Source organism: Pogona vitticeps, chromosome 5 (assembly GCF_051106095.1).
Source record: "Pogona vitticeps strain Pit_001003342236 chromosome 5, PviZW2.1, whole genome shotgun sequence".
NCBI lineage: Eukaryota > Metazoa > Chordata > Lepidosauria > Squamata > Agamidae > Pogona > Pogona vitticeps.
The window spans coordinates 132,162,463-132,190,209 of NC_135787.1; the positions used below are offsets into that span (position 1 = coordinate 132,162,463).

Consider the following 27,747-nt stretch of genomic DNA (forward strand, 5'->3'; position numbering starts at 1 on the left):
CACCAGCTAAACTCCCTTATTTAGTGCCATGTCCATGAACGCTCCCAGACTGTGCATCCAGTCCCTTGGGGAAGTATCTATCTGTGAACAGATAAACTCTTCTATTTAGAACAGAATACTGATCAGTTTTCTTATCCACTGTATGTTTGTCATGTCTGGTGTCATGTTTCCCTTCAGTCAGCCTAAAAATGCCTTCAGACACTTTTAAAAGAGTTCCCCAGGACCATTAGACAGAAGGAATGGTGGAGCTACATGCCATCTATAAATTGACAGTATTTCAGCTCAGACCTCCAAATGACTTCCCTCAACATGTTTCCTGTGAATGTTGAAAAGCATAGGGTACAATACAGAACCTTGAGTCATCCAACAAGCCTGTGACTATATAATGGAGAAGTCTATATAACAAGCAGTATACAGTATAAATCTCCTATGTCTAACCCAAACGAACAATTTAGAATGATTTGACTGTCAATAGTATGGAAAGGCGCTGAGAGGTCCAGACAAACCGACAGGGTTTGTGGCAACTTATCCTCCTTTTCTGTTAGATAAGCAGTAGCAATAAATCAAAGGTGGCTAATAAGTATTTTCCCCTTTGTCCAGATTCTGCTGGCAAGTTCTGACATGTAAATTTGAAAAATAATGGGAGGAGATTACAACTAGCTTTGGTGCACTGATTTAAAAAACACCAATTATTCAGTCACAACTGGTTACAGTTAAGATCTTTTAGCTGGCTTTCTAGCTCAGTAAATTGGAATACTTGACAGTGGAACCAAGAGTTCGATTCCTCACTATGCCTCCCAAAAGAAAAGACAACATGTGTAGCCTTGGGCAAATTGTGCAAGTTCTACAACATTTCCAGAAAATGATGTTGGTAAACCTCTTTTGAGTATTTTTATCTAGGAAACCCCAAAAAGGGATGCCATAAATCAGAATTGACTTGACAGCACATAATTTTTTAGCTTTGAAAGTTTTTTTTCCCTTCCCTAATCAAAATATCTGAGAGATTTACTGAGAAGTCTATTGTATTCACTGGGACTTATTTCTGGGTAAGTTTGAACATATTGCAGCCGTAAACCCAGGCTGCACATCAGGGGTTGACAGCTGCAGCCATCCAGTTATTGTTGGCCTAAACCTCCCATTGACCCTAGCCAGCCTGATGGGGATTATGGAAGCCACAGTTGCCCATTCAAATTTTATATGATCATTATATTTACACCAAGTGCCAACAGTATATGTATAATCTAAACTTTATTGTATATATTGTATACATACAGTCTGCATTTACCTCATCATTTTTTATAATGCAGGGGACTGTAAGACAACCAAAGTTAAGCTAAGTATAATGGCTAGCTGAGGATTTAATGTATTCTGAGTCACTTTTGGAGGTATTTTTCTGTCCCTGGCAGAAATGGTGTGGAAAGATGTCAGTAGTTATGCTATTTGTAGCTGCAGGGTGAATTCCTGCTTTCAGTCTAACAAGTACTGGAAGTCGCTGTCATTGTGTGTGTTACTATTGAAAAAATATATTTATTTACATTTTCCTTTGCAGGTACTAAAGGTACACTCTGAACTGTTCATAGTCACTGCTAACTGTGCAGGGGTGAAAAATGTTCTGCAAGATTCATTGTGAACAGCACAATGAAGTTAATGGCAAAATTAATGGCAAAGTTCATAAAAAAACCAAGCAATAGAAAATAAAATATGGTAAGAAGTGTTGTATGTTTGAAATTTTAGAAGTGGGTCTAGAGCCCCAGAATCAGCTCACTTGACCCATGTGTGTTACTCTGCCAGTAACTAGAGGAGGAAGAAACAGAAAGACAAGTAGTGGAAGAATGGAATGGCGTTTCCTGGAATACGGCTTGGCTGGAACCCTGGAGAGGATCATTCCCTACTGTAACATCTTGCTGAAGTACATTCTTACTATTTATTTGATGGGTGGAGGCAATGAAAAAGTGATTTTTATCAACTCCATCTGCAGTAAGATTAGTTGAGTTTTATTTACAAATGCTTGTATTTTTCTGTGCCCACCAATATATCATTTCATAGAACATTAACCACATATCCTTTGGCGGTTTGTATAAATCATGCCTTGAAATATTTTCTCCCTCCCCTCAAATGAATAGATTTTTTTAAATTAACAACTTTTAAATTACAACAGTCTCCACAGGCTATATAGTCTTGCAATTGTATTCAGGAGAAAAAAGGGGGCATTTGCCAAGATGGTTAAGGAGCGTCAGTTAATCTGCAACTGCCAGATCCAAGATCTATCAGAGTAAATGTAACAATTCTCATTTCAATGGCTCTGCACCAGTAAATAGCAGAGCAGCTTTGAAAATATCTGTGATTAATTATTTGTTTCACATTATACATAATTCATTTAGGAAGCCATTTCTTGAAAGCTCAGCCATTATCAGATGGAATGGTAAATGTTTTTCCAGGTAGCCTGAAAAATGTATTTTCACTTCTGTGTGAATTTCTATTAATTCCATGGTGAAGCTTTAGGTTCATGAAGAGCCACTTACTGTACATTTTTTTCACTTGTTACATTAGAAATCAGCACTTCCAAATTAGACTTTGGTTCAAATCCTGTTGCTATGCATACTAAATTGCAGCTAGAGTAGGCCGATTTGAATCAATGGAACTGAATTCACCAAATCCATACTGATTCAATAGTCCTACTCAAGTGCAACTTACTACACTAAGCAAAAGGATTTTTACTCTTTGTATCACTTCAGGGACTTAAAAACTTCTGTTATGTGCTGTCAAGTCACTTCCTCCTTATGAATGAGTGACATCCAAGATGTCCTTGTCTTCAGCAGTGCTGCTTAACTCTCCTAAACAAAATACTGGACCTTCCCCTAGTATCCAATGTTCCTTACTTTCCCTTAGCATGCATAGAAGTGCACTCTTAAATTCCTGTCTATTCCTGATTATCCACATGGGCGAAAAATCAGCTAATACAATTATTTTTAATATGCCCACAAGTCAATTCTGACTGACGGCGACCCTTTTCAGTATAGAATACTCCTTAGTGGTTTACCAGTCCCTTCTTCTGGGGGCGCCCAGGGACTATGCATACAGACTAGTTCTTTTCCCAGCCCATACAGACTACAGTACTGTAGTTCTTTTCCCAGGAGGCTGAGAACGGAATGGAACTCAGAATCTCCGACTCAGCAGCCAAAAACCTAAACCACTAAGGCACCCAGCCAGTCTCTTAGCAACAGTAAAGTTCTCAAGATTCCCTCCTTTTCGCTGAGGGGCGTTGCTCCGGGAAAGGGGTGGCCACGTGACGTCAGGCACCATCCCCACAGGCCTCTATTTCTCGTGCCGTTCTGTTTTCCCGCTATCGTTCCCTGCCGTCGAAAAAAAGGTCCCTGAGGCGCCGCGTCAGCTTTGCGCCTGCGCCTTGCAGCCGGGGGTGCGCGTGGAAGTGTTAGGGAAGGGTTGTGGGTGGTTTGACGAGCGGCGGCCGAGGAGGATCAACGGCCGGGGCGACGTTGTGCTTTTTGAGCGCCTCAGAGCTGGAGGATGGCCGGCGACACTCCTTATCTGGCGGTGCCCGCGGGGGACGAGACCAGCGAGAGCGACGACGACTGCTGGAATACCGGCTTTGTTTCTGGGGCTCCGTTTCACGAGCAGGTGCGGGTGGGTGGGGGGTTAACTGGCTTTGTCTTTAGGTAATTCGGAAGGAGCAGTTATTTTAAGCATAGTTTGACTGTTTCTCCCTAGCTATAGGAGATATTTCCCCTTCATTTGTCTGGTATGTATGTTCCTCCTGCCCTCTAAGGAGCTCTTGGAAGTTGTATTTTCCCTCCCTTCTTCTTTTATCCTTGCAACAGCCTTGTGAGGTAGGTTAGGCTGATAAAGTGTTTCGTTAACTCCAGGTGATGCGGTGGTTTTTGAGTGTAATTTAAACCCAGGTCTCCAAGACCTAGTGCAGTCTTCTGGATGCTTTCATGAAATAGAGCTCTTGAGGCATAGCATGCATGTTTTCATCCCGCCTTCTTTTAAAGATACTAAATGGATAGGTATGTGCAGATTGAGATGCTTCCTTAAAACATCATGGTGGAGCCAGATATAAAATGTGTGACTCAAATTATTCCTGATGAGTTTTTAACTCCCATTGATTTGAATGAGTCTGCTCTAAGTGTAAATAAGCCTGAGTCCAACCTACTGTTTTTTATATACAATGCAATAGATTGGACTCAGGCTTATTTTCACTTAGAGTAGACTCACTGAAATCAATGGGAGTTAAAACTCATCAGGAATAATTTGAGTCACACATTTTATGTCTGGCTCCACCATGATTTTTAAGGAAACAGAGAGCGAGAGTGAGCTAGCTACTAGTTAAAACGCCCAGTATTCAGCAGTTTTATTTCATTTCATTTATTTTCCTTTTTTTCATTTTTACTACATGGCATGCAATAAGGAATGCATATCTCAACTTGTTAATTGGTGGCAGTTCACTGCTGTGATTTATGCCATTGTATTTACCGTAGTTATGCTTTGGCTAGTGTGTATGAAAGTTTGACAATACTATGTTTTCATTTTCTAAATAAAGACAAAGATTCATTTTCATAGACCTTATAGATTGAAAAGGGAGTAGGTTTCCAGTCAAGTATTCATGGTACCGTGCTTCAGTGATAATACATTGTTGGGCAAGTAGCTCACCTTCAGTGCAGTCTTAATCAAGTTCACTGAAAAGTAAGTCCAACAGTATTCAGTGCTGCCTGCACGCAAGTAACTCTGCTTAGGTTTAGATCTTTAATGGAACTATCCATCTGAAACGTCTGCTTCTGGTGCTTAGACAGGAAAGTGGCCTGATTGGAACATCATATATCACTTGCCAGCATCATACCAGTACATACAGTTTGATCATTCTCACTACAAGTGGACTTCTGCCTGTGGTTTGTTTCTCTGATGCCCAAAACTGATAGGACCATAGTTTATTCTCCTTGCATGTCTCCTGACAAGCCAAGAATTAACCCTGAAACCAGCTATGAGCTTATTCTGTGGCTTGTCAAGGGAAAGACAAGCCAAAGTACTGAGTTTTGATATCAAGATAATGTATAGTTTCTTTTGTTGCTCCCACTTGCCATGTGCCTGTTTGCTGCTGTGAGATAGACCAATGAACTTAAGCAGCATAAATATTTATTTGGGCCTGTTTTTTCCACAGTTTTCCACCTTACTGCCAATATAAAGCATTTTCTTAAAGAATGATTAAATAATGGTTTTAATTTTTTCATAGGTAGTAAAGTTGGAAGCAAAACAAGACCTGCCCATTTTTAGATTTAAAAAAAAGACCGAGCGTTTCCTTAGATACAATACAAGCATATTTTTACTTCTACTCAGTTGCTATATTTGCATGCAATAGTAAGGATTCTGAAGAACTATCAAAATAGTGAAAGCCACTTTGGTTTAGTTGATGTAGTGATCAATTAAGACTCAAAAGACCTTGATTTGAATCCCTCCTCAGCCATGAAAAATCATTGTATGGGTGGGCATTTGTAAAACCACTCCTTAAATATATTTCATGCTTCAAACCCCCTTGCAGTTCATTAAGTGCAGTTTGGCAGTACATAATATCATAGTAGCGTATACAAACAATTTCCTCCAACTTTGCTACTTACTGTTAGCAAAAACTGTTAAACAAAGCAGGAACTTTTCTTACTGTTGGTTTCTTGCTTCAAAGCAAGCCCTGTATTGTAAACTCCCAGCCTATCTTGATTTGCAGTTCTGGCCAGTGATGAAAACAGCAGGCCAAGATTTCCAGTTCAACTAACATATTAAATAAACTGTTCCTGATTGCACTAGCAGGATTTAGTGGATGCATAGTTGGGATGGAACAAAACTGAAGTGAAAATATTGGAAGCAGCATTTTCTGGTTTATCTGTCTATGAGTAAGTGGCTAGTAACTTGCATGAGATAGCACTGCATGTTTCCCGCTTACTGTTAAAGGTGCAGGACATACAGTATATCAGAAATGTGCTATCTGTGTTTGTTACGCATAGTGGCAGGAAAAAAAAGTGTAGCTGGCTTTTGCAGTGTAGGATAAAAGCAGGTACATGTTAGATTTTCAGTGTTCACCAACTTTTATAGTAATAAATGAAGCATTTTTTACAATGGATCTGCAAGGCATCTGGTGAATTTTTGTAATTTATTTTTGTTGGCTTAGTATTTAGATAAAGCATTGCAGATGGATGAGAAAGAGGAAGCTTTGAAAAAAGCTTTGACTGCAGGAAACTTGCCTGCCATTGAAGAACTCTTAAATTCAGGTAAGATAAGTGGATTGTATTTTTAAATTATCAATACACATATTTAATTTTTAAAATGTTGCTAAGATGTTCAAGTCTTTACTGTAGGATGGATGTGCATTTTTAATATAGACACACAGTAATTTAATATCTCTTTTATGTAAGTTCAAGGTTTTGTGAATCGGTACTGGACTTTTTGCCTCCTTTTCACCAACAACAGTTCATTTTTAATTCTCCTTCTGAATATCTTAAGAGTTTGTTATTCATTTAAAGAATCTGTTGCTTTACACATGTAGCCCACCAGATAGAATTCTGGATATTGAGTAAAACAGCCTCTGTGTTAGTGGCCAGACACATGTGATTGCTGGTTCTAATAATACATACACCCATGACACATGCAACATGTTATTTTTTAAGGTGTCATGAGTCTTGATTTCGATGCAGCAAACTACAGACTACTACTCTGAACAGCTGAATGAGTCCCGTACAAAGTGAATACAAATCAGTGGTTTTTTAAAGGTTCTTCTTTGTGGCCTCTGTGAATGCACACAAATGGGTGATGTCAGTGCCTGCGCTGGACTCCTTGGAATATTCTAGAGCTTTAAAAGTAACAAAAGTTGTACGTTGTATGTTGACCCTATTGCGCATGCTCCGCCCGTTCGCGCCTCAGTTTCATTTTACCGCCTTGGTGTTAGGAACTTCTCGGTTTAGAGCTCTTCATTTTTTCATATATTTGGTTTGATTCTCTTGGTTTTTGACTTTGGACTGTGTTTATTAGAAACTCTTTTACTCTGTTGCCCCTGATTGGATTCGGATCATTAAATTTTCACCACCCACCGCTTATTTTGGATTTCCATTGCTTCGACGTTGCTGATTTTGGACTGCGTCTTGACCACTCCTCATTCCTCTGGCAATTTTGTCTTGTTCTTGATTGGACTTAAATTTTCGTATTTGACCATCACTGACGGTTGTGAGTTTTCTCCTCTTTCTTTCGTCTCTGTTTAAACAATTACTGCTTATGTCCCGGTCACGCCCCTTTAGCAGGTGCGTTTCTTGCTCCCGTAAACTCCCTTTCTCCGACGGGTACGACCGCAGTCTTTTTTGTTTGGGAGAGAAACACAAACCACAGTCATGAAAGGAGTGTACATTTTTTTACTAAAGCTGCTCTTAAGGCTTGTCAGCAGAGACTAAAATTGTTTCTATGGGATAAGACTTTATTGTCTTCTAATCCGGACACTATGGAAACGGCTTCTACACCCGGTCCTGAAGCCACGACGCCGAACCCTCAGGTTTTACCACCCTCGAGACCGTCCAAAAAGGCCCCCAAAAAGTATTCGGAGATGGCGTCTAAAGACCACTCGATCGATGGGCATAAGAAGGCGGATAAGAATTAAAAGTCCAAGCATCCCTCAAAGGCGGATAGACCTCCAGACATACCACTGGTCTCAGTGTTTCTCCCGTCCCCTATCCTCGAAGACTCTTCTCGAGATCGAGAGTCTTTCTCGGAGGGAGCTCCATCAATTCTGCCCAGACAGTCTCAGACTTCGGCCCCTACACTGTGCCGATCACCAAGCCCGGGCTGCCTAGACAATGACATCGAGTCTAGTCATGCCTCTGCCCATTCAAGCCCTGCTTCTGCTGGGCGCGCCACAATAGAACACCTATCCAGCTCTGAATCCTTGGGCCAGGCATCTCCGCCCTGTAAAAGGACGTCGAAGAAGAAACATATTTCTCCGGATCGACATCAATCCGCTTGGCGAAAGGTGGTGTTGCTTTCCCATTCATCTTGATGTCGAGCAAGATCTACTTGCGACGATCCCATATATGTCAAGGTCAACCGAAAATGGGATCGTCAACATCAAGAGGATGAACAGGAGATTGTCAACTATTCTGATCTAGAGGAACACCACTCTCGTAAGAGGCTTAGATATGTATATGCCTCGTCTTCTTCCTCCTCCTCTCCATCTCCACCTCGATATCGACGTTGAGTATATTATGAAATGTACCATGCACCACCCAAATCGAAACACCTTGGCAAGGTTAAAGATATCCGTCATCTGTTGGATTCTCGAGCAAAGGATGACCAACCTGCTCCTGTGGTCTTGCAGGGTCACTCCAATTCGACAACTGTACAGCAAGCATCTAGGTCTGCAGTGTGCAAGCAGAGTAACAAGAAACAATGCGTTCTGCCTTTACCATCTCTTCAAGATGAGTCTTTTATTATGTTTCAATCTGACTTAGAGCAGGAGAACTTTTCAGATGCTTCTCCTATTGAAGGTAGAACTCCTGAATCAGATGCTATGGACCTTCACCCATCTTCTCCTTCTGAAGATTTTTCATCATATGCGCAAATGGTGTCAAGAATGGCTAAGTCTTTGCAGCTGGACATAGAACAACCTCCTACACCTAAGCAGGATTTGGTCTTCAATGAAATCAGTCAAGAAAGATCCCCACCTCTCAGCCTTGCATGTATCCCAGCATTGATGAACCACATTAAAGAATCTTACTAAGAGTATCCAATTATCAAGCTGCAATGGATGCTTACCAGTGACAACTTTGGACAAGAGTACTTCCTGCTCTACAGAGCGCCCCAGAAGATACCAGAACCACACTACTCAATGCCCACTCAAAAGCGGTCCCGGTGGCAAAACATCAAAGATTAGCAGCAAGACACCCAGCGGATTTAGCTTCTAAATCAATGACATTTGCCATATTGCTAAGGAGACATGCTTGGTTGCGCTCATCAGGCATAACGGAAGATGCTAAAACATGAATTGAAGAACTCCTTTTCGACGCAGTGGGATTATTTAACGAGAAGACTGATGAAACCATGGAGAATTTACACAAAATTAAGAAAACAGCTAAATCATACACCATTCAGCAACAACCTAGATTCCAGAAATGCCAGTGGCGCAAGCAATACAACTATCAGCAGCCTGTACCGAATCAGTCTTACTGGCTGTTCAAATCGCAAGCCCAAGGTAGCTCTTCCCAAGCTTCCTCTTCCACTCCTCTTCGATCTCAATCTGCTAACCAACGGAGGCAGTCTTACCGTCCTCCTGCTAAGAAAGGAATACATTATCTTTGACTCCCTTACAAGTACTCTCATTCTCACTCATTAACCAAGATTAGCTCCATTTTTAAACAATTGGTTGTCTGTCACCAACGACACCTGGGTACTAAACATCATTCAGTTCGGTTATCTCCTAGAATTTGTACAATTACCACGTATCATCCACGTCAAATTCACCTCATACAATCCAGCTTTAGAACTAGAAATAGCATCTTTACTAGAAAAGCAAGCAATTCAACAAGTTCCAGATCAAGACATTCCAAATGGGTTTTATTCCTGTTACTTTTTGGTTCCAAAGAAGGACGGAGGGATCAGACCTATCCTAGATTTAAGGAAATTAAACACTTACCTGCATCCACGACGATTCCGTATGACCACCCTAGAATCCATCGTCCACCTGGAAACTGGTTTGTTGTTATAGATCTAAAGGACGCTTACTTTCACATTTCCATTCATCAACGTCATTAAAGATACCTCCGTTTCTTCTTCGACGATTCTGCTTATCAGTTTTGCACCCTTCCATTCGGCATCTCCACTGCTCCACAAACATTTACAAAATGCATGGCGCCTGTAGCAGCATATCTTTGTCTCAGCAACATAAAAGTTTGCCCTTACATAGATGATTGGCTAATTGTCTCCGAGTCCCATCACAAGGCCATTTAGGACACTGAATTTGCCCTCCGAACTCTAAAAGATTTAGGTTCGAAAGTAAACATGGCGAAATCACATCTTTCACCATCTCAGATAGTAGATTATATTGGTGCCCGCATAAACCCCATTGATGCTCGTATGTTTCTTCCACCAGAAAGAATTCAAAAGATACGTCATGCAATTCAGCACTTCCACCCTTCGTCCAGAGTCACTGCTCACCTCACTCAGCATCTTCTAGGATTGATGGCATTGACAATGGCTGCTCTCCCACATGCGAAACTCAAGATGAGATCTCTCCAAGCCTGGAATTGACAAAATCCGACCCTCTAAGAGACAAGCCTTCAAAGTGCCTTACTGTCACAATGGAACTGGCAAAACAAGTAAAATGGTGGACTTTCAAGCCACATCTTCTTGTAGGACGCCCGTTTCGACCGCTGCTGTTTACTGTCCAGGTGACGACAGATGCCAGTCCTACAGGATGGGGAGCGCATTGCAGCCCTCACAAGATACAAGCTTTATGGTCCAATCGGGAGAAACACCTACACATAAATCACCTAGAAATGTGGGTGGTCATCAAGGCCTTTCGAGTGTTCTATGCCCTAATTCGAGGTCGTCCGGTACAGATTGTCATGGACAACACCATGACTATGTACTACATCAACAAACGGGGGCACTCGCTCGATGTCCTGCCTTTATCTGGCGGTCCATCCATGGGAATGGTGCTACGAGCGTCACATTTTTCCCATGGCCATACATGAATCAATGGAGGACAACGAGGTAGCGGACGCTATAAGTCATCTTACCATCCAGATGCACGAATGGGAACTGAACTCTTACACATTTCAGATGATCTGTGAAATGTGGGGACGCCTGATGATAGACATGTTTGCCACCCCACACAACACAAAATTCAAAGGTTCTGCTCCAGAATAGGCAGGGGGAAAGCATCTTTAGGGGATGCATTTATGGTACAGTGGACACAAGAACTCCTCTATCCCCCCCCCCCGATTCCTCTGCTCCAAAGGACATTGATAAAAATTCATGCAAGGGCCAATGTCATCTTGATAGCACCGTGGTGGCCTCAACAACCATGGTTTACAACACTCAAGTTGATGGCGGCCCAATTCTTCAAACTACCTCTGTTACCGCATCTCTTCATGCAGAATACAGGACAAATTTGTCACCCGGATTTGGATTCCCTACATCTGACTGTGTGGAGAATCCTTCCATGATTAGGGAAGTCCTAGACAAGGCCAGGAAACTATCTACCAGGCTTCCGTATTCTTACAAATGGAAAAATTTTGTACATTTTGCTCATTCCAGGAACTTACAGCCCCTGCCAGTATCCTTGGATACTCTTCTCATGTATCTACGTTATTTGTTTGATGAAGGCTTATCTTTCTCTACATTGAAAGTTTATATTTCAGCAGTTGTTTCCTATCAACCCATTGGCTCGGATTCGTCACGCTTGTTCTCCCACCCTACGTTGAAATTGTTCTTACAATACCTCCATTAACGCAGTGGTCGTTGCAGAGAGTTTTACATACCCTTACTCATCCACCCTTTGAACCCATGGCTTCTTGCGAACTTCGCTTATTATCTTTCAAAACATTGTTTTTGGTGGCAATCACTTCAGCTAGAACAGCGGTTCTTAACCTTGGGTTACTCAAGTGTTTTTGGACTGCAACTCCCAGAAGCCTTCACCACCAACTGTGCTAGCTGGGGTTTCTGGGAGTTGCAGTTCAAAAACACCTGAGTAACCCAAGGTTAAGAACCACTGAGCTAGAAGAGTAAACAAACTGGACGCTCTGAGGGGTTGATCCACCCTATTTGCAATATTTCAAGGACAAAGTTATTCTCTACCCCGATATATCCTTCCTCCCTAAGGGTGTTTCTAGATTCCATTTTAACCAACCTTTGATCTTACCAACATTATTTCCAAATCCTACATCTCAAGTTTAGCACATGCTCCATTGTTTAGATGTACATTGCATATTGTCTTTTATATGTCAAGGACTAAAGAATTCTGTGCTTCTCCCAAGATGTTTGCTTCCATGGCTCACATAAGGGTTCTCCTGCTTCTTCTCAGACGATTTCATGATGGATCGTGTCCACTATTGTTTTGGCTTATGAACTAGCTGGCAAAGCGCCTCTGAACAACTTAAAAGGACACTTAACAAGGGCCATGGCTACATCCACTGCCTTGTTACGTGGTGTGGATTTTGAGGACATTTGCTGGGCAGCCACATGGTCCACTCGGTTGACATTTGTGTCATCAGTTGGACCTCAGGGCCAAAAGGGAAGCACTTTTTGGGTGAGCTGTTCTCACTTCGTTGTTGCTGTGACGTCTGTCCATCTGGCAAGTGAGCTTGCTAGTCACCCATTTGTGTGCATTCACAGAGGCCACGAAGAAGAAAGAGAGGTTACTTACCTGTAACCATGGTTCTTCAAGTGGACCTCTGTGAATTCACACATCCCGCCCAGCCTCCCCACAGTCAGTAACTTTTCTTAATTATCTGAAGTTCAGAGTTTTTTGGTGACGGATAAAATGGAACTGAGGTGCGGGCGGAGCATGCACAATAGGGGCAACATAAAATGTCCAACTTTTGTTACTTTTAAAGCTCTAGAATATTCCGAGGAGTCCAGCGCAGGCGCTGACATCACCCATTTGTGTGAATTCGCAGAGGTCCACTTGAAGAACTTAGGTTACAGGTAAGTAACCCCTCTTTTTTTTTTGCTTTAATCAGATTTTTAAATGTTTTACTGTTAAAATGCTTTTTGTTTTAAAAGTTTTAAATGATGGTAACTTTAATTCAAAATGTCTGTTATGGAACTGGGATTGTAAATTACTGTATTATAAAGCAATTTAAGCTTACAAGCTTTAAAATGTTTTCTAAATAGAATTCAAAGTTCATTCTTTGGGAATCACAATTTTGTCCGGTCCCATAGACTTTTTAACAGATTTTTGGGGTTAATTTTTTCTGTCTTCCCTGTTATTCAATCTGGTAGATACAGTTAGAAAAATCTGCAGTCCTTTTTTGATTCTCAACATAAAATATTGGAAATTCTGGAAAATCCAAGATCATGTTCAGTAAATTCTCCAAGTGAATTGGATTTCTTCAGAATGGCAACCCTAGCTATTGCTGCCCTGCTGCTTAATGCACAGACATGTAATTCCCTACTGCTCCATGTGAGTGCACTAAATACAAGAAATATCAGTGAGTAGAGGATTGTTGAAGGCGGAGTGCATCTGAACAGGTAGATTGTGAGAAATAAGTATTGTGAAAAATGTGTATTAAAGTTATATCAAGAAAAAAATATTTTGGAGGGGATATCACAGTTAAACCAAGTCTTTTCAAATAGCGATTTAAATTCTAATTTATATAATGACTTTAATCAATTTGTTTTATATCAAATTTTACTGTAGTTCCAGAACTACATAGCATCTCAGGTGGTCTAGTTGATATTTGAATACTGATCTCCCGAGTCTGAGTCCGAAGCTTTTTGTACTGTACCATGCTGGCTCTAACTATATCATAGTAGATACATTTGCAGTGATATCTGCCACTGTCATATCTGGAATTTTCTATCCAAGACATTACAGTGCTCTATCTGGAAGATCAGGGGTTTGACAGTAGCATCAAACAGAGCTGTTATGGCTTATTGAAGTTGTAACATTGTCTTTTGCTGCAGATATTTTCAAAGTTTCACAATGTGTTCTGATGCCACTGTTAGAAGTGTTGAGGCAGACAGTGATTTGTAGAGTCCTTTGTAAAAAAAGTTTTTGCTGTGGGAGCAGAAGAAAGGTCATGGGAGCCTGATCTTCACAGTCCTCTGCCTCACTCAAAAGCTGTTTGTTTCTGTTGTCACTGCTGATATTTCTTGGGAAGCTGTATACTGTCCAGGGTTCTGAAATGACACACTGCGATATATGGATCCTTATTTGATTAAATACATGCAATCTTTCATATGAAAATATTACAGGTGTAAACGTAGAAACTAACTTTAAGTTTGGATGGACTCCTCTGATGTATGCTGCAAATGTTGGAAATGTGGAACTCATGCATATTCTTCTAGACAGAGGTGCCAATGCAAGTTTTGATAAGGGTAAGATACAGTAGCTGAACTCTTGTCGCAGGTGTTTATTTCTGATATAAGCCTTACCTTAGAAGTCAGTAAAGTAATCCATTAGAAGGGAAACACATACCAGAAGAACAAATTTATTTTCATATATTTAAGCCTGTTTGGTTTAAAATGTGACAAAAGAGAACTGGTTGGGGTCAAGTGGGAGTCCTTTTGTTCTTGATTTTGAGGGGAATGTTAGAGCTGCAGTACTTCTAATTGAAAGACTCCTTTCCATGTCTGTAGGTGTTGGATTTGTTCATTTGTTTTAGAATGTGCTGCAAAGAATGGAGAATTGGAAGGTGGAAGGGCTGTTAAATGCTTGGTTCTTCTCTCGATCTCGATCTCGATCTCTCTCGATTTTGGTTCTGAGTAATGTATGAATATTTAAAACAACAAAGAAGGTTAAAGAATCCAAGACTTTTCCAGAGAACTGGAGCTCTGCCTTTCAACTAGGAATCATCTTTACTTCCTATGCTTAACACAGCGAAATTGTCACTGCCCTCTGTTCTAAATAAGGAGATATTGCCCTCTTTTGTAGATAAGAAGGTATTTCCTACCCAGATAGAGAGGCAAAATGCACATTAAAACAGAATTAATGCTTTCCTGTTACTGCTGTAAAGGCACCTTGGAATATGTCTTGCTTTATCCATTGGAACCAAAGTTCTGGTTCCTCAGAGAATCTTTGGGGAGGACAGAGGGAGAAATGGGGGTTCATTGCAGGTTATTTTTAACTGTGTGTCATTTCAAAAAATAGGTTTTGAGTGTAAGTTTCTCTTTGTGTGAAGAATTAGAGTGGTTCAGTTCTTTCATTTTTCTTGATGATAAAAAAAATGAAAGGTCTATTCACAGGACCAAAGTTGTGGGGTTTTTTTTTTGCTCTTTAATGCCTGTGAGCAACATGTATTGTCAGCTTTAGAACATTTAGAACTTAAGGCCTAGAATCAGACCTCCAGCATAACCAGGATAATCGGTGGCTGTTTTTGTAAATTGTTCCACAGTCGCAAGAAGTTTCCCCAAAACAAGAGGGATAAACAGGAGTATTGCGACCTTGAGGGAGTAGGTGGGAATTGGACTTTTAAAAATTTATTTCTGAAAAATTACTGTAGCTTATGACATTTTCCATCTTACTCGGTGTAAGTAAAAGCAACAGTATTTCAACCCCTCTCTAGCACTAAAATGTCGAGGATCTTGGTAAGAAAAGTCTATGTAATGCAGTGCTCAGGAAAGATACTTAACAACACACAAATTTATTAAGACAACAGGTCTATACCTACTAATCTGAGAACAAGTCATGTTGAATTCAGCAGGTGTTGTAACAGGGTTTGTGTGTAGTATTTAACTGTAATTATTTTAACATAATTAAAGTAATTATTAACATTCATGTAATCAAAGTAAGACTATTGAACAGTTTAAAATTTTCTTGTATTTCTGGGATATTTATTTTAAAGTTAATTTTACAATTTCTACAATTGTGTTATATATGTAATAAGTAATGTTATTTGTAATTTGTTTACTAAGTTTCGTCATCAGTGTCTTATTCTTCAAAGTTGATTTTTGTATCAGCTTGTTCCTATAATTTTTATTTAGATCAATATACAGTGTTAATGGCTGCGTGTACTGCTTGTGCTTCAGAAGAACGGATTTTAAAGTGTGTAGAACTGCTTCTCTCAAGAAATGCTAATCCCAATGCTACATGCAGGTAAAAGAGACTATACTTCAAAGTGCTTGGTAATTTATTCATTCCATTAAAAAGCACACTACTCATTCTTTTCTTATGAGTTTGTTCTTCTATGTTTATTACCTATGAATAATTTTTAGTTTTTGGCATTCACCTTTGGTATATGAACAGTGTTTTCTGTTTGCTAACAATGTATACTGAGTATTGTGTTTTTATATCCTTTGTCAGTCAGAAAATAGACTTCAAATGTTGTTAAGCAACCTTTGTTAACTATAATTGCATTGTAGAAAAACTAAACAATAAGAGTTGCCCACAAAATTGATGTAATTGCACTAATAGTATCATTCCCTCTATAGATCTAATAACACAGGCTTGTTTTATTTTTTAAATTTTACTGTTGATCTAACTGTGCATTTTAGTGCGGAATGTGATGTATCACTTGTTGATATAGAAGGAGGGAGGAATTGATGGCTAGTAATGAAGTGTACGTATTTGTTGTGTGGTTGAAGGTTTTCTTTTCTAAAATATTGTTTTCCTTGTAAAATAAACAGTGAATACAATTACCCAAGCGTGTGGAAAAGACAGGGGCTCAAGATGTCAAGAAAAATGAGTTTATTGTACTTAAATAACTGTCACATGTTTTGGCCCAAGGAATCCATGGTGTTCTTCAGTCAACAAAAGAAAGCAAAGAGGGACAATGTGTTGTTTATCATCATAATGCACATTAAAAGCATTTATATGGTACATTACATACAACCATCTTCTTTACCATTTTCTTCATTTACAAAGAGAGCATTCAAAGGCATGTTCCTGAGCATGTTTAAATAATATAGCATCACATTCAGTACATACCAACACTTTAACAATGTTAATGAACGTCTCTATCAGGCTGGTTCCCATCTCTTCTAAACTATGGATGACAAGATGGGAGGATGTTGTAATATTATTAAATTATATCTTATTGCAATTGTTTTTTAGGATCATGATGACCAGTCAAAAAGTGATTGTCTGAAGGACCCAGGGAGTATGTACAAATGGTTACACTGCTAGTGAAGATTAGTTCTCTTCAGCAGTGCTTTGTCGTTATCAGTATAGGCAGTATCTATAGCCCCAAAACACAGATATTTCACAGAATGATTATGTTCCTTTAAATGGATGACCCATATGGTTCATGATCTTTTATTTCTTGATATCTTGTCTTAGAAATGCAGAGCTGCCAAGATGCTCACCTATATACATTTTAAGGGCACTTGGTATTTTTTCTACATAAACTTCATTGCAGGGGTATCTAAAGGGATATACTGCAGGTCATAAGTTTTCTCAAAATATACCGTTTGTTTTTGTTGTGATCTTGGCTGATTTTGTAGATTACAACAATAAAATATTTCTAGGTAAGACCGCTTCTTACTTGCAATAATGTACTTCCATGCACATTGAACCATGTGGTAACCATATGTAGCATCTACCCTTATACAGTGGTGCCTCAGTTTACGACCATAATCTGTCCCAGAAGATGGTCGTAAGTCGAAACATTCGTAAGTCGAATCAGCATTGAAATGCATTGAAACCTGATTAATCCTTCGGCTGTTTTTTGGTTGTATGTAGAAGCACCGGTTGTAAGTCGAAGCATTCATTCCCATAGGAACTAATGCAAAAGAGGTTAATCTGTTCTCTACCACTAGGGGGAGAATTTGTCTTCTTTTAATCTAAGATGACTTAGGTTAAGAAAAGGGGAGGGAAGGAGGGAACAATGGGGAAAAGAAGAAAGAAAGAAGGTCGCAAAGAAAGAAGGCACACAGACCCCTCAGACAAAGGTTTGTGCTTTTAAGCACAAAAAGAGGAAAGAGAGAGAGAGAAGACAATGAGGGGAGAGAGGAGTCTAAAACACATTTTAAACCCACACATTTTAAACCTAAACATTTTACACCAACACATTTTAAAACAAACCAAGCACCTTTTAAACAAAACACATTTTAAAACCAAACACATTTTAAACCCACCCACCAACACCTTTTAAAACAAAAGAAAGGTCACACCACAGTAGAGAAACCCTAGAAGCCACAGAATCCATCAACCATTATTCCAGCAAACAGATCCCTTCAGCATAGAGGGGGAGCAGAGAGAGAAAGAGAGAAGACAATGGGGGGGGGAGACTTGAGGCTAAACTCAATTTTAGAGCAAACCAGCCAGCACAGACCCTTGCAAAAACTTTTCTGATTTTAAAACCAAAAGACTAAACTCCATTTTAGAGCAAACCAGCCAGCACAGGCCCTTGCAGAAAGGGTCTGCAAGACCCATCAGAGCACAGAAACATAACCCACACACACACCTAGCCCAACCCCAAGCTGCAAAAACCCTGTACAGAAAACAAACGGAACAGATCAGAAATGCACAGAGAACAAAGGGACAAGGTCGGAAATGCACAAAAATCAAAGGAAAAAGCAAGGGAAGCATGCAGGAACCATTGCAAATGCACAGAAAAGAAATGGAGCAGATCAGAAATGCAAAGAGAACAAAGCAAAAAGCAGGGGAAGCATGCAAGACACATCGGAAATGGAGGAAAAAAACCCAAAAAGCAATCAAACCCCAATCGGAAATGGGGGGAAACCAAAAATCAAACAACACCCCCAATACCCATCACAGCACAGAAACATAACCTCCCAGCCGAAAACCACGCTGCAAAAATACCAAGACTAGTTGTTAAAAAGCATAAAGCAGCACCTTACCTTAACAGACAGCCTCCTTGGATTGCACGCACTCTAACTGCCGGGGCAAAACAACTACAAAGAAGCAGCTTCGTCGCCACCTACAGTTAGCTATTTGACCCTTTTCCCCCGCCTTTTTGATTTGTAAGTGGAAGTTCTGATCGCAAATAGAAGCAAAATTTTGCGGCCAGAGCTGGTCGTAAGTCGAAATAGTCGTAAGTAGGAGTGTTTGTAAGTCGAGGCACCACTGTAATATGAATTTTACTTTGCATGTATACTGTGTGACAAATTCAGAGGGTTGTAAAATTTCCTATATCTTGTGGGAGGACAATAACAGTGATCATGTAGTTATCTGCCCACTTAATAACCTACAACTTGATCCTTCTTATTCGGCAAGATAATGGAGGTGCTTCGTGGTACCCTATAAGATGGGAGGAAGCATCTGGCAAAAAATTTGAGGTCAAGATCCAAAATAAAGCATGAGATTCCCATTTTTTACTATTATTCTAGCATTTTTTAAAGAAATGGCAGAACCTGCCATGCTGAAATATTTCATATTCTTAGGCCTTTAGGTGTTGTTCTACTCCCAGCCTATAGGTATCTCCAAAACAGTGTAATGCAGTGGAGGTGTATTTTTCATGAGAAAATGAACACCTTAGGTTTCTTTCCGATAAAGTTAAAAGGAACCATGAGAATGGAGAGGAGACAGAAAAGCCTCTCTTCTGGAGACTGTCAAGTACTCTTTGCTCTTGTTATGCAAACTTCATTAAGAATATCACCCTCTTGAAAACAGAAATGAAATACAGTGGTGCCTCACTTGACGATGATAATCCGTTCCAGCAAAATCGCTGTAGAACAAAATAGTCAAGCGAAAGTAAACAAAAAACATTGAAATGCATTGAAAATCGGTTCAATGCATTCCAATGGGCGAAATACCTCATTGTGCAGCGAAGACCCTCCATAGGGTGGCCATTTTCCAGTGCCTGTTAAGCGAGGAATCCGTCCTAAACACAACGGGGAGCCATTTTGCACAACAGGTGGCCATTTTGAGAGCTGCCGATCAGCTGTTTTAAAATGGTTGTTTAGCGAATAATCCGTTCCTGAAGCAGGGAACCGATCGTCATAAAGCGAATTTTCCCCATTTAAACATCATTTTGGTATTGCAATAGCGATCGCAAAAACCTCATCATAAAGCGTATTCATCGTGGAGCGAGGTAATCGTCAAGCAGGGCACCACTGTAGTAAGACAATAGTGGTTTGTGCATTTTTAGTGTGAATTTGTCCAATGTGATTTAAAAATGAATGTTAAAACTGGTGCATATCAAATTGCACTTACGTATATGTGGAATTTTATTGAAGAAATGTGTCTATTTTTCTGAAATAAGTGGTTCTGTAATGTTTTCTTCCATATCAAATCTTTTTTCCTAACATGGGAAATTCATGCACTGGACTTGAAAAATGCACTCGTCCACTCGTCTGTGATGAGTGAAAAATGCTGCTCGACGAGTCACAGCTTCCTCCCTCCCTGCCTCCTTCCCCTCCACCTGTCTGTCTCTCTCTAATTGTGCAATCCTCCCTTCCCATTGCAAAAGGAAAACTGCCCTTTTCTTGTGAGAAGAGAGCTCGAGTGGTACATTGAGATATAGCTCTGCAGGAGTAGTTCCGTGCTGGCAAATATGGAGATTCCCTGCTCCCACTTTCAACCAAATGAGGACACATCCTGGGGTGGTAGGGAACCATAGCTCCTTAAGAGGCCAGGCGCTTTTGCTTTTAGTTTTATTTTTTCTGGAGACATTCAAAAGAAAGGCATTCAAAATACAAGCTTCATGACCCCACAGGCATGCAGGTAATAAAGCAACCCCGTTCTACCAGTTTCTACAGTTAGTTGCAAAAGGGGTTTCAGCGAGATGAATCTGATCAAAAATAAATTCAGATTGTGTTTAGAGACTGAAAGCTTAGATGACTTTATGATGGTGAATCTAAGTGGACCTCCACTACCACAGTTTAACCCTACTAAAGCCATTGATTAATGATACTTCAGTTCTAAAACTACCAGGCATGTTCAAGGACACAAGTGCAACACCTCTGACAGCAGTGCATTTTTTACTAAGAAGTCATAGGCGAATACAATTTATTTTGAGTGTGTATGCATTGTTACATAGAAATAGAAGTGAACAAGTGCCTAGTTTAAGTTTGTTAACATAAATTGCAAGCCTGTAGTCCAGTCATTCTGACTGGTGAAATTTTTGACTGACTGGTAAGACATTCTAAAATTTTTCAAGCCCTGTTCATGTACATGCTTGGCTACTACCCACTTGCACTTTGAATGAACTAGAATTTATACAAAGGACTTTGGTATAAATTGGGTGTGATCTTTTCAAAATTATCTTGTGGTGACTTTGTGCTGCTTAATCAGGTACTGATTTGTTAAAATGATAATGTCATTTTTAGGTGTCTACAAATAAGTTTGTACCCTGAAGGTAGTATATATTAATAAGCTGTTTATAAAGGAAGCTGTTCCAGAAATTACGGAATGCTATTCTGTCTAATACCCTTCATGGACTGCTGCCTTGTCGTGGCGAAGGAGCTTGAGTAATTCAGGGAAGCTATGGGCTATGCCATGCAGGGACACCCAAGACGGGCAGGATATAGTGGAGAGTTCCGACTAAACACAATCCACGTGGAGTAGGAAATGGCAATGCCACTCCAGTATCTTTGCCAAGAAAACCTCATGAACAGAAACAAAAGGCTAAAAGATATAACGCTGGAAGATGGGCCCCTCAGGTTGAAAGGCATCCAGCATGCTACTGAGGAAGAGCGGAGGACAAGTACAAGTAGCTCCAGTGCTAATGAAGTGGTTGTGCCAAAGCCGAAAGGATGCTCAGCTGTGGACGTTCCTGGAAGTGAAAGGAAAGTCCAATGATGCAAAGAAAAATACTGCATAGGAACCTGGAATGTAAGATCTATGAACCTTGGGAAGCTGGATGTGGTCAAACAGGAGATGGCAAGAATAAACATCAACATCCTGGGCATCAGTGAACTAAAATGGACAGGAATGGGCGAATTCAGCTCAGATGATTATCGTATCTACTATTGTGGGCAAGAATCCCGTAGAAGGAATGGAGTAGCGCTCATAGTCAACAAAAGAGTGGGAAAAGCTGTAATGGGATACAATCTCAAAAATGATAGAATTATGTCAATACGAATCCAAGGCAGACCTTTCAACATCACAATAATCCAAGTTTATGCACCAACCACCATTGCTGAGGAGACTGAAATTGAACAATTTTATGAAGATTTACAACACCTTCTAGAACTGACACCAAAGAAAGATGTTCTTCTCATTCTGGTGGACTGGAATGCTAAAGTAGGGAGCCAAGAGATAAAAGGAACAACAGGGAAGTTTGGCCTTGGAGTTCAGAACGAAGCAGGACAAAGGCTAATAGAGTTTTGTCAAGAGAACAAGCTGGTCATCACAAACACTCTTTTCCAACAACACAAGAGGCGACTCTATACATGGAAATCACCAGATGGGCAATATCGAAATCAGATTCATTATATTCTCTACAGCCAAAGATGGAGAAGCTCTATACTGTCAGCAAAAACAAGACCTGGAGCTGACTGCAGCTCTGATCATCAGCCTCTCATAGCAAAATTCAAGCTTAAACTGAAGAGAGTAGGAAAAACCACTGGGCTCCTCGGGTATAATCTAAACCAAATCCCTTATGAATACACAGTGGAAGTGAAGAACAGATTTAAGGAACTAGATTTGGTGGACAAAGTGCCTGAAGAACTTTGGATAGAGGCTCGTAACATTGTACAGGAGGCAGCAACAAAAACCATCCCAAAGAAAAGGAAATGCAAGAAAGCAAAGTGGCTGTCCAACGGGGCCTTAGAAATAGCAGAGAGGAGAAGGGAAACAAAATGCAAGAGAGATAGGGAAAGTTATAGAAAATTGAATGCAGACTTCCAAGGAATAGCAAGGAGAGACAAGAGGGCCTTCTTAAATGAACAATGCAATGAAATAGAGGAAAATAACAGAAAAGGAAAAACCAGAGATCTGTTCAGGAAAATTGGAGATATTAGAGGAACATTTTGCGCAAAGATGGACATGATAAAGGACAAAAATGGTAGGGACCTAAGAGAAGCAGAAGACATCAAGAAGAGGTGGCAAGAATACACAGAGGAATTATATCAGAAATTTTGGATATCCCGGACAACCCAGACAATGTAGTTGCTGACCTTGAGCCAGACATCCTGGAGAGTGAAGTCAAGTGGGCCTTAGAAAGCCTGGCTAACAGCAAGGCCAGTGGAGGGATGACATTCCAGTTGAACTATTTAAAATCTTAAAAGATGATGCTGTTAAGGTGCTACATTCAACATGCCAGCAAGTTTAGAAAACTCAACTGTGGCCAGAGGATTGGAAAAGATCAGTCTACATCCCAATCCCCAAGAAAGGCAGTGCCAAAGAATGCTCCAACTACCGTTCAATTGCACTCATTTCACACGCTAGCAAGGTTATGCTCAAAATCCTACAAGGTAGACTTCAGCAGTATGTGGACCAAGAACTCCCAGAAGTACAAGCTGGATTTCGAAGGGGCAGAGGAACTAGAGACCAAATTGCTAACATGTGCTGGATTATGGAGAAAGCCAGAGAGTTCCAGAAAAATATCTACTTCTGCTTCATTGACTATGCAAAAGCCTTTGACTGTGTGGACCACAACAAACTACGGCAAGTCCTTAAAGAAATGGGAGTGCCTGACCATCTTATTCTATCTCCTGAGAAACATATATGTGGGACAGGAAGCAACAGAACTGGATATGGAACAACTGATTGGTTCAAAATTGGGAAAGGAGTACAACAAGGCTGTACAGTGGTGCCTCGCTTAACGAGCGCCTCGCTGAGTGATGAAATCGCTTAACGAGGCGCTCTGGGCCATCGCTGGAGCATTCGCTCAGCGATGGCCCCTATGGGAATTTTTCGCTTTGCGAATATCGCAAAGCGATTCGCTTAGCGAATATCGCATAACGAAGCGGGGGAGAACAGCTGATCGGCGGTTCCAAAATAGCCGCCGGAAGGTCCGCGCCGCATTTTCGCGCCCTGCCCTCGCTTACCGAGGGCGCGAAAATGGCGGTGCTATGGCAGAACCTCGCTTAACCGTGAGTTTTCAAGCCATAGGAATGCATTGAACTTTGTTCAATGCGTTTCTATGGCTTTTTTTATTCCGTTTAGCGATGTTTCGCTATAGCGAAGGTTAATCCGGAACGGATTAACCTCGCTATGCGAGGCACCACTGTATATTGTCCCCTAGCTTATTTAACTTATATGCAGAATACATCATGCGGAAGGCTGGACTGGAGGAATCCCAAGCCGCAGTTAAGATTGCTGGAAGAAATATCAACAACCTCCGATATGGAGATGATACCACTCTGATGGCAGAAAGTGAGGAGGAATTAAAGAACCTTATAATGAGAGTGAAAGAGGAGAGTGCAAGAAACGGCCTGAAACTCAACATAAAAACTAAGATCATGGCCACTGGTCCCATCACCTCCTGGCAAATAGAAGGGGAAGATATGGAGGCAGTGACAGATTTTACTTTCTTGGGCTCCATGATCACTGCAGATGGAGACAGCAGCCACGAAATTAAAAGACGCCTGCTTCTTGGGAGGAAAGCGATGACAAACCTTGACAGCATCTTTAAAAGCAGAGACATCACCTTGCCAACAAAAGTCCGAATAGTCAAAGCTATGGTTTTTCCTGTCGTGATATATGGAAGTGAGAGCTGGACCAATAAAGAAAGCAGATCACCGAAGAATTGATGCCTTTGAATTGTGGTGCTGGAGGAGGCTCTTGAGAGTCCCCTGGACTGCAAGGAGAACAAACCTATCAATTCTAAAGGAAATCAACCCTGAGTGCTCACTGGAAGGACAGATCCTGAAGCTGAGACTCCATTACTTTGGCCATCTGATGAGAAGAGAAGACTCCTTGGAAAAGACCTTGATGTTGGGAAAGTGTGAAGGCAAGAGGAGAAGGGGACGACCGAGTATGAGATGGCTGGACAGTGTCTGCGAAGCAACCAGCATGAATTTGACCAGACTCTGGGAGGCAGTGGAAGATAGGAGGGCCTGGCATGCTCTGGTCCATGGGGTCACGAAGAGTTGGACACGACGAAACGACGAAACGAAATGATTCTGTCTAATGGTGAAATAAGAATGCAAAAATAAAAGCTGGCTTTTCAAGATTTAAAGCAGTAGTTGCCTACAAGCTGCTTTTAGTTCGTTTTTTTTAAAAAAAGCACAGCAAACTCAGGAATCATGGAAGATCTAGATGGTTTCAGTGCAGATTCCAAATAACTCTTGAATATCTGATTACAAATGTTTTGAAATGACAGGTCTGAACGTTGCTGTATTTGGAGCATTGCATTTGTGGGAACGTGAAAGATGGTTGGTTGTACTACATTGTTCTGTGTATGGGCTGTTGTGTTGTGGATAGCTTGGTTAATATTTGAATTTTTAACCAATTGCTTAACACTTTTTAACAGAAAATATTTATTGCTGTTGATAAGATAGTGCGGTACCTACTATGCAATTTCAGTGACCTTGACTTTTATCACTGTATGATAGTTGACTTTGTCAAAGAAAGGATATGTTACAATGCATGTTAATAGCCTGGGAAAGTGTCACATTTATGTTGTAGATAATAAACTTTAATATAAATGGCATCAAAATGGATAGACAACAGTTACATAAAGTTTAATACTTTACTATACTACACATCTTTTATCTGTAGCATTGGAAGCTTGTTATCTGCTACCATGGAAGAAGAAAAAATCTATCAATTTGAAGAGTTTAAAGAATATTACATGTGTTTAACCATTATTATGTTTCTTTTTCTAGCTGTATAATTTCAAGAGTCAGTTTAATACATGCACTGCTAGGCACATGTTTGATGTCCTGTAGTGGAGGATTCTCTCTCCTCAAATGTATATAGAGAACAGAAAACAATATGTGTATATGATAAATAGGCTTACTCTGAGAAAGGTCACTTAAACATGAAGAGAGGTTGTTAGTATCAAGGAAACAATTTTATAATTTGTTTCCAAGGCTATAAAGCAGAGGTCATCAACCCCTGGTCCACAACCCAGTGCGGGTCCATGGCCTGAGCCAGACCGGGCCGCAAAGACAGACCTCCCGCCCCCTGCATGTGCTCCCCTCCCCACAGCTGCTTTGCACACACGTGTGCATGCCAGCGCCGGCGTGAGCGTTCCTCCTCCACACATGCACCTGCGAGTGCCCGTGCAAGCGTGGGGGGTACCCTGTCTTGACTCCCATGATGCTTCGCGCTCAGGGCTTGAAGGTTCTGGTGGAGGATTGTTATTGTAGCGGCCCAGCCCCCCAAAGACTCCTCTTAGTGTTTAAAGATGGTGGCTGCAGCTGCTGCGGCGGTGGCAGGAGGAGGTGGAACAGGAGCAGGAGGAGGCAGTGGCAGCACCTCCTGGACCTCGGTGTCGCGAGGTCGCTTCCCTAGGTGACCTGGCGGGTGCCACACGGGGGGCAGGAGCTGGGAGTCGCATATGGGTCTCGCTCCTGGTGCTGCGCTTGCTGCTGTGGTTCACCTCGGGGGAAAGCGAGCGGGCGGCAGCGGGGTACGCCACCCTGGTGAGCCTCAACCAGAGCTGGTGTTGCCTCCAGGGCCTGTTGGGCTACAGCAATGGCAGCAAGGAAGAGCTGGTGAGGTTTCTTGCAGCGGATGCTGGCATTTGGCTCCTTGGAGGTGGTGGTGGAGGAGGAGAGATGGCAGCAGCGGTGGCAGCTGGAGCATTAGGGGAGCCGCGATTCCTTGGGTGTGGCTTGGGGTTGTCACATGGGGGCAGGTGGGGCAGCAGCAACCTTGGGGTCGCCCTTGCTTTTTCTCTCCTCCTCCTCCACAGAATCCAAAGTCAGGCTGCCCTTGGATCCCCGAACTCAGTTTCCTGGACATGGGGCTTGATGCTGGGATCCGACAGGAAGTACTGTTATGGAAGGGAATTCCTTTGGTGTGGGGTTGGGGTGGGGAGAGCTTGTGGGGTTTGTGGCTGCAGGTGACTCCTGTCACAGGAGCTGCCTGAGCTGCCAGTACCACAGAATCATTGGAATCCTCCTGTTTTCTGTTCTCAGTGCCTGGAGTTTAGCTGGCCTTGAATCCTCTGCTCTGGTTCTTGGGTTTGGGATTAGACATCCCTCATTTGGGAGAAAGCCATGTTCATGGGGTGCTAGGGCAAGAAGCTAGGTGACTATATGATGATGGTACATGGGGATCCAGCTGCCTTGCAAGGAGCTGGGTCTTTTTGCATTATGCGATTATGGAAATAAGCTTTGATGGCACATGATGATCCCAAGAGGCCCATCCCCAGTGGGGAATATAAAGCTGCAATCTTGGGCATGCTTATCGGGCAGTTAATCCTGTGGAACAGGGTGGGCTCTCACTTTCATGATTGCACTTCACAAAAGGGGGAGGTCAGTTCACTTATGAGGGGAGGAAGTAGTCGCTGTGATACTTGCTTCTCCTTTGTGCCGCTTTTGCATCGACACTTTGCATTGGGCATGCAACTCTTTGTATGTCTGTTTCATTTATTTCAAGCCTTCCTTCCCTCCCTCCTTTCCTGCCCCCTTTGTTAAACCTAAGTCATCTTAAGTTTAAAAAAATTCTCCCCCTAGTGGTAGAGGACGAATTAATCATTTTTTCATTAGTTCCTATGTAATGTGCTTGATTCATAGTTATCCTCTAACAACCTGCTGCATAACAAATACCCCGACTCACGGACACCCCCCACGCCCCCCCATTCACGGATGCCAGTCCTTGGAAGAATAGTCTTCAACAAAACCGGTCCCTGGCATTAAAATGGTTGGGGGACCCTGCTATAAAGCATCTATTCTGCTTTTTTAAAGCTCCCCAGAAAGGAAGACTTTAGCACCTGAAGAGAATTGATAACTGCCCCAAATATAGCAAAATAATTGAGTAGATGGTAAATGTAAAATTGTATATTCACGTAGGAAAAAGTAGATGAGTGATACCTCGCTTTATACAGAATGTTTGAAAAGAATATAGGGATTTTAGTGGAGCATGGGTTAAGTACATGTGAGCAATGTGCTGTGTCGGGTGAAAAAGCTAATACAGTTCTCAGCTGTATTAACCACAGGAAAGTGCCTAAATCTGTCCCTCCTTTGTTAGATTTTTTGTGGAGAGCTTGTGTCCAGTTGTAGCCACTACAATTTTAAGAA

General features: G+C 41.3%; 1 protein-coding gene across 1 annotated transcript in view; it reads left to right on the forward strand.

Annotated features, from left to right (window-relative positions):
• The first annotated feature begins 3,417 nt into the window (after positions 1-3,417).
• Positions 3,418-27,747, forward strand: part of ASZ1 (ankyrin repeat, SAM and basic leucine zipper domain containing 1) — a 47,448-nt gene continuing 23,118 nt past the window's right edge. Inside the window, exons 1-4 of the mRNA XM_020789679.3 lie at positions 3,418-3,639; positions 6,176-6,275; positions 13,963-14,085; positions 15,691-15,802. Of these exons, the coding sequence (XP_020645338.3) occupies positions 3,529-3,639; positions 6,176-6,275; positions 13,963-14,085; positions 15,691-15,802 (446 nt within the window). The 5' untranslated portion in view covers positions 3,418-3,528. The remainder of the gene's footprint in view (positions 3,640-6,175; positions 6,276-13,962; positions 14,086-15,690; positions 15,803-27,747) is intronic.